Source organism: Marmota flaviventris, chromosome 8 (genome assembly GCF_047511675.1).
Source record: "Marmota flaviventris isolate mMarFla1 chromosome 8, mMarFla1.hap1, whole genome shotgun sequence".
In the NCBI taxonomy this organism is placed as follows: domain Eukaryota; kingdom Metazoa; phylum Chordata; class Mammalia; order Rodentia; family Sciuridae; genus Marmota; species Marmota flaviventris.
This window is the reverse complement of record NC_092505.1, coordinates 58,739,127-58,749,786: the sequence shown is the minus strand read 5'-3', so window position 1 is coordinate 58,749,786 and position 10,660 is coordinate 58,739,127. Positions and strand designations below refer to the sequence as shown.

Below are 10,660 nucleotides of genomic sequence, written 5' to 3'. Positions count from 1 at the left end.
ATTTGTATTTAAAAGTAGGCAATAAAAGAAGCTGTGCTACCAGGAGGGCCTACAGGAAGTCCAGCATCAGAGGGGTCATGAGGTATCTGCAGGCCACTAGAGTCTGATAAATCTGTGAGAAATTTAGTGCCCAACATTCCCTTCTGAGGCCCAAACTCCTTCATGAAAACCTGTGCACACCCACAGATGCATGCGTGGGCGCGGGAGCAGGGGATGGCCTGTAAACATCAACCAGTTCAGCATCAAGCAAAGTGGACCCAGCTGTGATCTCCCTGTGGCTTTGGTGGTGGATGAGCTCCTGGCACTTGTCCTTTACCAATTCTCTGAGTCCCTCAGAGGTGCAGGTGTGCCCTGCAGCAGGGAGGAAGTGGAGGCCTGCTTCCGGAGGGAGGGAGAGACCCAGTTTTGTTACCCTGGACTGTGGGGTGAGCCCATCTCAGCTTCTCACACCACCCTTGCTTGATTGTCTGCCTGACGAGCCTCACCTGCCACTCCCAGAAGACTGAGTGAAGGACGCGTCCCTAGGGAAATCCACCAACATGGAGTCTCAGGAGCTGTGTGTCAGTTCTCCAGCAGCGTGATACTGGGGAAATCATCTCATTTATCTAAGCCTCATAGTCCCCATTTGTAAAAATAAGAGTGTCTACTTCACGGGATGATCGTAGGAATTACTGAAATTTGAGCTAGACGCAAGTGAAATTTTCACAACCTGTTTTCTTTCTAGCCTTCTTGTCATCCATTTCTCTCTCTCTCCATCCCCATTTGTTTCCAGGTTTATATATCTTTGGTGGTCATGTAAACCCAATAAGACTAAAGTACCTCTCGACCAGCAGGGCCTCCCTATCCCAACAGAAATTGCATGTGCTTCCCAGCACATCACTGCAGCACTGGGAGAGTCAGGGGGTGGGCTTCAGGATCAGAAGACACTCCTGGTCTCTGGTACTACTTTAGTCCAGGAAAGAGAACTGGGTCACCTGTGGGCACATGGAGACCTGACTGTCTTGGGGATGATGGTGAGTGAGATGCCATTGATGGTGGATGGAAAGGAAAACGAACAGTAGGGCTAGGTGGGGCTCTGAGGTGCATCTGATTAGAAGCTGGAACCCACGGGTGGTGATGTTTACAACCTTCAGTAGAAAGAAACCCACCCTCCAGGTTTGAAAGGACCAAGGATGTAGAAGATTCATCTGTTTTTTGTTTGTTTGTTTGTTTGTTTTGTTGTTTGTTTGTTGATACTGGGGATTGAACCCAGGGATGCTCCACGATCAAGCCATATCCCTTTTTATTTTTATTTTGAGACAGGATCTTACTAAGTTGCTGAAGTCTTCACTAAGTTGCCCAGGCTGGGCCTGAACTCGCAATCCTCCTGCCTTAGCCTTCTAAATAGCTGGGATGCCTGGCATAGGAGATTTATTCTCCTAGAAGATGTGTTCATCAAAAGGTCAGTTGATGGGTCACAGTCTACAACTTAAATTTTGCAGAAATCTCTCCATTTTCCTGTCCATCCGGTCATTCATCTGGTATATTAGGAATTTTGTAGAATGCAGGCTGACCCGGACAGAAAACTCTGTGTGCTCATTTAGAACTTTCTATTCAAGGAGTTGTTATCTTCTAGTCACTCAACTGGAGTCATTGACAGTCATGCTGTGAGGTAGTAGCAAGACAGGTAATATCTCTTTGTATGATCAAGAAGTTCTTAAGGTAACAGAGAGCACAGCTCAAACACAGAGCCGCTCAGGTCTGTTCCCCAAACCAGGATCTGGCTTTCCTCCTGTAGGCTCCAGCTGGTCTGACCTTTATATCCAGACCAACCCCTGCTGATGTTTATACCAGCGTGGGTTTCAAGTCATCTTTGAAGTTCACAATGGGCTTGGAGCGGGCCCACAGTTTTTCCCAGGAGACCAGCCCCCCAGCAGGTTCAGGATCAGTGTCTGATGTGCCACTGTCACTGGAGTCAGAAGAGCTCTGGAAACAGATCTCACAGTAGGGTCGGTGACAGCGGCAGAAGAACTCATCTGAGCTGCTGGACTCAGTGTCAAGGTAGTTGCACTGAGAAGACAGGAAGGGACAGCCAGGGTAACCTGGGGGCTGAAGCTGCTGCTGCTCAGTCAGGTCTGGTGAGCGGGGAAGGCATGGGGCAGTGGGACTCTGTGCCTGGGAAGAGGCAGAAGGCTGGTGAGGAAAGGCTGCTTGGCTCTCTTCAGCCCCCTGGGGCTCTGTCCGGTGTTTGCTGCCCTCCAGGGGCCCTGGCCTCCCTTGAGGATCTGGGAGTAGTAAAGGCTTCCTGGAAGAAAGCCTTAGTACCTTAGAATCAGCAGTTTGGAGGTACAGCCTGCGGTTGTCCCCACTCTGCACATTCAGCCCACTGTGTGCCCCATAAACAGTCCTGTCTGCCTGATGCCACACATAGGAGGGTACAGAGCCAGAAAAGTGTGAGCGGGCCCGCTGAGCTGCCCGCCTCCTCCTCACTACATATGGGCTGAAGCCCAGCTCCCTGGAAAGGGGCATCTTTTGGGGACTGTGGGCAGCACTGCTTTTCCAGAGCTGCAGAGGACGAGATGGGGAGGCAGAGAGGGGAGCCTCAGAGCCCAGGTCCAGCTCTTGTAAGACTTCCTGAAGCTTTTCCCTGACTGCTGAACTGACCCTAGGTACTCTCTCTGGGGAAGCCTCTGAGCCCTGCCTTTGTCTCTGGAGACCAGAGGCCCCTCCACTTAGTACGACACTCTGGCTGGGGGCCTCAGGTCCCTGGTCTTCTCTTTCTGGACTTTGTCTTTGCTCAGCCTGTGGCTTCTGGCTACAACCCAAGTCTGGATGATCAGAAAAGTCTTTCAAGTCAGGCATTTTCTGGCCTGGGGAGGAGCTGGTGTCCCTTGCAGGTGTCCTGAGGCTCTGCATGTGTGGGGAGGGCGCTGAGGTGCACTGGGAGTCTTGGGTAGCTTTGCCCACATCATCCTGAGAGGCAGAGGGGCATTCTGAAGGTCCTTGAGCTATCAGGTCATGAGCAGAGGCTGCAGCTGGGGCATCCTGGCCCTGGAAAGAGGTGGGTGGGACAGCCCACTCTGGGGTGTCATAGGTGCACTCAGCAGACATCAGCCGCACCAGCTTCTCTTTGGCATTGTTTACTTGTTCCTGCAGGCTTTCAATCACAGCATTTTTCTGTAAAATAAAAGCAAATCATCAACCAAAGATGATGCTACAGGTTCTACACTGCTTCCTATGATGGAAAAAGTGGGGCATCCGAAGACCTTGGTTTAAATCCCAGGTTTTCCAATGTACTGGTTCCAAGAAACTGCCTCCAACAGGGGAAATGAATCAAAGCGAGCAAAGTGCCTAGCACAATAACTGACAGAAGGTGTTCAATCAAGGCTGCTGTGATTTATTGTTGCTATGATCTTCATCTCCCCTTCCATCCCCCAGGCTATGGCACTGTGAGGAGAGAGGAGCCCCATCTGTCTGTTGCTGGCTGCTGCAGCATCTTCTCACTCTTTCCCAGAACCAAGAGGCTCAGCTTACTCTGCAGGACACTGGTCTCAAGGGGTTTGGGATGGTCTCACTCTGGATTTCTCACAATTTTGTCAACCACAGATGAATCTGAAACACGTCTCCTGGGGAGGTACAAATAGGGAAATAAGTAGTTTGCCTCTTGCTAAGCAGCTTGGAAAATGGGAATAACAGGGAGAAGAGAGGAGATTCCTGAGCAAATCTGACTGGACCAGGAGGGGCTGATGAGAAGAATCTCAGGTTTGTGTCATGACCACCTTCCCAGGCTGGACCTCTGGGGGTAAGAGGCCAAAGCTACCATGTGGCAAGGTCAACCATCAATATCTCCTAAAGGAGTATGTGCATCACAATTATTGCAGAAGTTTTAAACAAATAAACAAACAAACAAACAAAAAGATTATTGGGCCTAAGTCTCTGGTAGCTCTATTCAGTAACTATAGAATGAAGGGCAGAAGATGAATGAAATTGGGGAAAGGAAGTTCTGCAACTGAGCTGCCTGCCTGTTGCGTGAATGGTAGTGGATAAACAGGCTATGCCCAGGAGTGCTGGCAGGTGACAGCTGCAGAGGTGTACCCATTCTGTCTGTAAATTTGTGGGGCAGGAAGGAGGAGGAGGATCAGCAGTGGGTGTACCGGGTGTGACTGCACTCTGGACATCTGCCTGTGGGGCAACAGGGGATTGTCTTTCCATCTTTGGAAAATTCTGATGCTCCAAGGCAGAGAAGTAGGGATGAGATCCTAACGAATGGTCTTAGGGCAGATGATACAGGGTCAAGGGTTTGGGGAAGGCAGTAACAGAAGTGCTGTGTTCTAGAAAGGGCTTGTCTGAAGGCCCAAATGCTGCCTCTTTGTTGCTGTCTCTTTAGAGGCTAAAGCTGAGCATTTGGACATCCATTTATCAGGTGCTAGAAATAAAGGGTATTCCCTTTTTTTAGGATAACTAACAAGTTTCTCATGGACCCAGCCTGTGGTCATTTCTTGAATTTACATGAAAGAGTTGCTTAGAAATGATCTTTTCAGAGTAGTAACTGAAATAAAATAGACAAATAATCTGGCAGCACCCCCCGCCAGGCAGACCCACTGCTACCCCCGTGCGTAAACAGGAAAGAGGTTTTTTTGACTTTTTTTTACACTCCCAGTTTCACTCTGGTTTAGTCTACTTCGTTACCATCAGGAGAGAAGCCAGGCCCAGTGACTGACTGGTGAATCAGGGGGAAGGGACTTCAGCTGAGCACCTGCCTGACAGTTCTCTCTCCCTCCAGGCAGCTGGGAAGGTCTGGGCGTAGCTGGGTGAGTGCCGATGACTCAAGGCTCAGCAAGAGCAGAGCAAATGAGTAACAGGAGAATGTTCAGGTTCTTCCTGATGTCTGGGATGTGCCAGATCTCCCTGAGGATCTCCTGGGAGGCTGGGATGGCTGCACAGGAGACCCTAACCCTCTCCCTCCTCCACCAACCGCTCCTCCTGAAGCTCACCCTGTACATTGTCCTGCTGTCACCTGCCAGCACTCCTGGTCTTCAGGAGGCCTTCACTGCCTCACGGAGTCAGGAAAAAGTCATCGGTTGATGACCATCACTCCAGCGGGTGAAAGCTGAGCACTGCCCTTTTGTGCCTTATGCGAAAACTTCTCCGAGTGTAGGAAAATAGTTTAAACCTTGAGTCGGGAAGAATACTCTCCTCCCAGTTAAGCAAACATCTGAAGCTGGCTGGCGACAGATTTAGAAACATCAGGGTAAACAGTATATTTCCCTTCTTCCAGAAAAGGAAATGGGACTCTTTTTCCACCATGGCTGCATACTAATTAGAGGCTATCGTGACGCCAAAATCTGACCTCCAGTGACAACTGTTTTTAAATGAGTGTATTAATTATTACTTTTGGTGCACTGAGGGAGCAAAAGGCCAACAGGTGTTTTCTCATAGGGTGAAGGTCATAAGGAGCAATAGAATCAACCTCTCATATCTCTGGGTCTAGGAAGAAAAAGGTTAGGCAGGTATCCTCTGTGGCAGAGTATGGAGGGGAGGCTCCTCAGCCTCTGGGAAGGTTCTCTCTGCTGCCTTCACATAGGCTGGGTGGTCAGTGACAGATGTTAACCCTAACAGCCAGGGGATCCCTGGCCATTGGAACAAGAGGATGCAGGAAGGAGAAGATGGACTGCCTAGATCATGGGAAAGAACGAGAAAGGCACGAGGGCTGCACAGAAAGCTGTGTAAGGAGAAAACTGCCAACTGGAAGGCTGGAGTCAGGGCTTGTGCCCACAGTGTACTTCCAGAGGTATTTGTGCTTATTCATCATGCACTGCTAGCTTCCGGGAGGCCCACATGAGACCCTCTCTCTCTCACCTGCCACAGGCCCAAGGCAGACTGCTGGTGCTCAGGCCTGTTCTTGGAAAGACATAGCAGGTGCTGGGGAGGCCAGCTTTTTACTGCCTATGCTTTTGCGTCCATTCCAGCCCTTCCTCCACGGACTCAAGGCAACCTTTTGGAAGAGCAGATTCAGCCACTGCATGGGAAATGGCAGCACGACAGAGGTACAAAAGGCACGTCACAAATTACCATAAGGCTAAAGAGTCAGTCCATGTGGCCATCCCAGCATTAGCTGATCATAAATGAAAACTATCCAGATTGTTCTAGCCAAGTTTCTGGCCTTCTGTTTAGCCGGAGGGGGGAAAAATGCTTCTTTGAAGCATTCACAGAGCATCAAAGGCAATGTCACTCCCTTTCCAGGTGGGGGAAGTCTGGCTTTGAAATAATGTCCTGAGTGTTTAATAAATAGTAAGTAAATGGAAAAGTGTTACTGTGATGGACAGAAAAGGCCCAGGGTATGATGTGGGAGACCAGAGGGGCAGGCTCCGTGGGTGCCTGGGCAGGTTCAGCCCTCCTTCTCTGGGGCTTCTTAGGTCCCCAACATACCATCCTCTCACCAGGACTGTGAATAACAAGGGACAGTCCTATTACAAAAAGTACAGTTTGCCAAATAGCACCTATCCAGGTATAATCTATACAGAAAAAAATATGGAATGTAATTTAGTTAGTGTCAAAATACTGACTAATTCCCCTGGGCCCCGTGCCTTCTTCCTGAGGAATGCAGTCCTCAAGCTTTTCCACGTGCTTGCCTCAAGCCCACACTGTGTTTGTCTGGGAGAGGGGCCAACTCTGGCTCAAGAATAGAAGAAAGAAGGGCTGGGGCTGTCCAACCCCCCTTGGTGCTGTAGTGACATTCAGAGGCCCTTGTTTCAGTGCCCTTTCATATCTGTAGACAGGTCGGGCTTTCTAGAGTCACGGGATGACTGAGTTCTCCCATTAGTACCTGGCAGGGACAGTAAGGGCCCTGTGGGATCTTGGCTATGAGGGTAATAGTCTATATAAAGAAAGAATGTATCACACTGATGCTGAGGTCCACTATAACTTGGGGCCTTTACAATGCTGTTCCCTCTCCGTGGAATGCTTTTCCTGTACTCTTTGCCTGGTCAGTTTGTACTTCTGTTCACTTTCAGTGATAGGTCTCTTTGTCCCCACCACCCATTATTCTGACTTACTACCCCGATTTTTCCTTCATAATTCTTACCACAGTTCATGTCTACACGTTCATTTAATCAATATCCATTTCCTCTACTAGACTGTAAGCTCCATGAGGGTAGGAACTGTGTTTGTTTTGTTCTTCAGAGCTTAGCACAATGCCCGACACATAAAAATGACTAAGTATACACCTGTTCATTGCCTGTACAAAGTCACTGGGACAATGTAGAGGTTTTGCTTGCTGTTTGGGAAAGTGGGGGAACGTTGGCCATGAAAGCACACGGGGCCCACCAGTGCATGACTGGAGTTCTTTACAGGAATCTGCCAGGCAGGGTGCAGCTTACTTCTGTGAGGAGCCTCTCCATGGAGCTCTTCTCTCCTCTCAGGTGGCAGTTCTGTTCGTCACCAAACTGGGTATGCAAGCTTTTGCTGGGAGTACTGAAATATTTGGCCATGTGTCTGATTGTTTGGTTTTCCCCTTCAAATGCCTTCCATTGCTTCAGCTGTTTGAAAAAAAAGAACACATGTTATTTATTTAATTACACACCCAGAGACACATTCCCTCACTTCTCAGAAACACCAAGGAATGACACTGTCACAGATACACTTATGCACAGACCATTCTCTCCTCAAAATGTCCTTTGCTCTGGAGGGCTTGTAGACAGGAGTGATAGAAAGTATAATGTTAAACCTATAATAACAGTTTAAAAATGCCCAAGGAAGAAGATGACAAGGAATGAATAACTTTAGCTTTTCTATTGATTGCCAAACTGATCAAAGAGAACCAGAATTGATGTATACTCCTAGAACCATATTTTAAAGCCAGAGTTTAGGAGGTTAAGCTTTCTAAACAGTGCATGTTTCAAATGAAACTGTTTCTAGTTGTGTGTAGCTGCTGTTCATCAGTTTTTATTTGCTGAGTAATGATGTGCTTCCTGATGTTGGGAACCCAGTTCTTGTGAGTGGTCTTCTAATCCTAATAAATGAGCAAGGCTCCAATAGATAGGAACCCACAGAAGTCAACAAAAATGATGGACATTAGGTCTGACACATGGCCCTAATCTTTCCCTTGACAAATGAGGAAAGATTCCAGTAGGAGTGACTTGTCTAAGCTCACACAGGAAGTCAGTGGCACACCCACAGCTGTAACCAGGTTAATAAGCCACACTGCTTATCCCTCCACAAGTGATGAAGAGAAGACTGTTAGCTGTGAGGTCCTAGGGGAAATTCTTTGGCAGAGACTGACCTTAAAGAACAATCTGTAGAAGCATGGGCTGGTTCCCTTTAATAGGGATGGAGCTGGTGCACATTCACAAATAGGGGTTTGCTCTGGAGCTTCTGGGACATGTGCCTACCTGTGAAAGCCCATAATGTGGATTGATGGGGCACAGTAGTGGAGGCTTTTCTCTTTCCTTAAGGAATCTCCAAAACTAAGTGTCCTAGTGATGGACATTGAGGACTCTGGCATATTATTTTGAGGAATGCTGCTGAAGTGTCTATGGATAGCCTCAAAAGGAGACCTTGGATTTCCTTGGTCACTCAACAAACATTTACTAAACTCTTGAATGTGGAGCCTAACCCAAATTCCATAAATTTCAGATAGGATCCTGGATTTCACTCCTAATTTCAGTACCACTTCCTCACCCAAGTCCTCTTGGGTCCTGTGTTGACTCAGCACATGTCTTCATGGTATCAGGAGTCTGTGTGGCCTGGGACAGGCCAAGAACCTCCCTCTCGGAGCCCTTCCCAAAGGGCCAAGTGGGGGGTTCACTGCTGCACTCAGCAGCTACTGGAGCCCATGTCCCTCTTTGGTCCTATGTGGATGGAGCTGACCTCCTAAAGTCATTCTCTAGACAATGCCCTGGCAGTGCCACAGGCTGTCTGTTCCTCTCAGCATCCCCCTTTCCTTGGTAGCACAGCTCTTCCCTTTGCCCCCAGCACTCTGAGTCTGAGCCCTTTCTGCGGGGCTGCCAAAATAGGTAAATATGGGCATCAGGGCTCTTCTGGGCTTTCGGGTGGTGTCTCCCTAAGTGAAATGGGTGCAGCTAAGCTTAATTCCTCATTTGCGAAGGTCCTGGCACTTAAAACTTGACCCTTCAGGGTTTCTGGATTATAGCCATAAATAATTCTCAGGTTGTAAAGCGCTTCCTTCAGGACAGGCACATTCTTGTTTTCTCAGCCTCTAGGCTATGTGGGTGTGGGAGCTGAGTAATGGCCCCTCAAAGATGCTCATTTGTCTCTGAATCCATGGAACCTGTGCATATGTTGCCTTACATGGCAAAATGAATTTTGTAAATGTGATTAAGGATTTGGGGATAGGGAGATTATCCTGGATTATCCAGGTTGGTTCAATGTAATCACAGGAGTCCTTTTAAGAGGGAGGCAGAGGGATTAGAGTTGGAGAAAGAGATGGAAACAGGGAGATGGGGTGGACAGAGAGAGAGATCTGAAGATGCCACACTGTTGGCTCAGGAAGTAGAAGAAGGGACTTGAGCCAAAGAATGTGTGTGGCCCTCAGAAGCTGGAAAAGACAAGGAAACAGATCATCCCTAAGAGTCTCTAGAAGGAGTGAGACCTACTGACACCTTGATTTTAGCTAAATAAGATCCACTTCAGATTTCTGACCTCCAGAACTGTACGATAATATATTTGTGTTGTTTTAAGCTGCTAAGCCTGTGGTAATTTGTTGCAGCCTTAACAGGAAACTACTATGGGGGTGGGGTGTGTGTTAAATGTCTAGTCTCCAGCAGGTTACTGCACAGCTTTCAGAAGCTCACCAAATGCACCTCTCTAACTTCCTGCCACTCTCCTATTGTTACCATTTGTGCTGCAAAACCAGCAAAGACTTAGGGTATTCCAAACATACATACATTACATCCTCTGACTCACACCTCGGATCAGTGTTATCCCATCTGAAAGGTCACCTACTGTCCCTCACCCATCTGCTCAGAGAACTCTTACTGTTCCTTCAAGACTGACTGCAAACACCTCATTTGCTGAGATGTCATCACCGAGTTCTCCTTCCCCAGCTCTGTGTAAAGCTTTCCTCAAGATTTTAATTCCTTTCGTGTTTGCTCCCCATTACCTTGGAGGTGGGGCCATGCATTTCACGCAGGTTTCCAGAAGCTAAGAAATGGGTTGGATGGATACAAGAATAAGAGAAAGAAGCTTCCCTTTAAGAAGCTCTCCAGTCTAACAGGAGTGCTGGGACACAGACATAACCATAAGGCAGAGTAGAAAGTCCTAAATATGCTCACGGAGGAGCAGGTGAAACGCTTTGGGGGTTAGCGGAGAACACAGTGTCCTGTCTCTGACCGACTGCCTCACACAGGAAATGGAGGGTGGGGGATGGTTCACGTTCGGGTCACAAAAGCAAAGGTTGGCTGATTGCTGGTGATGACCTCAGTGCTTGGCACAAACACTTAGGCATTTCCTGAGTGCCCTTGTAGAAGGCTGCTGGGTCCCCTCGCTTCCTTGTCATCTATTTCACCGGCTCTCTAACGCCGCCTAGAGGCCACTGGGGGCATCTGTGCCTTCGCTTTCACAAGCCACACCCATCCCAGCGGAGCCTGGACGCTGACAGCCAGGAGGACTCACCGCACTGCGGAGCGGACCGCCACCCCGCCCTCGGTAGAGCTCCCCTCGC

General features: G+C 48.6%; 1 protein-coding gene across 2 annotated transcripts in view; it reads right to left on the bottom strand.

The window, feature by feature from the left end:
- Nucleotides 1–1,824: 1,824 nt before the first annotated feature.
- Gpr156 (G protein-coupled receptor 156) overlaps nt 1,825–10,660 on the bottom strand; it is a 60,331-nt gene continuing 51,495 nt past the window's right edge. For both annotated transcript variants that reach the window (XM_027936146.2, XM_027936147.2), the window contains exons 8-9: nt 7,359–7,517; nt 1,825–3,156 (exon numbers count right to left, since the gene is read on the bottom strand). In XM_027936146.2, the coding sequence (XP_027791947.2) occupies nt 1,825–3,156; nt 7,359–7,517 (1,491 nt within the window). The remainder of the gene's footprint in view (nt 3,157–7,358; nt 7,518–10,660) is intronic.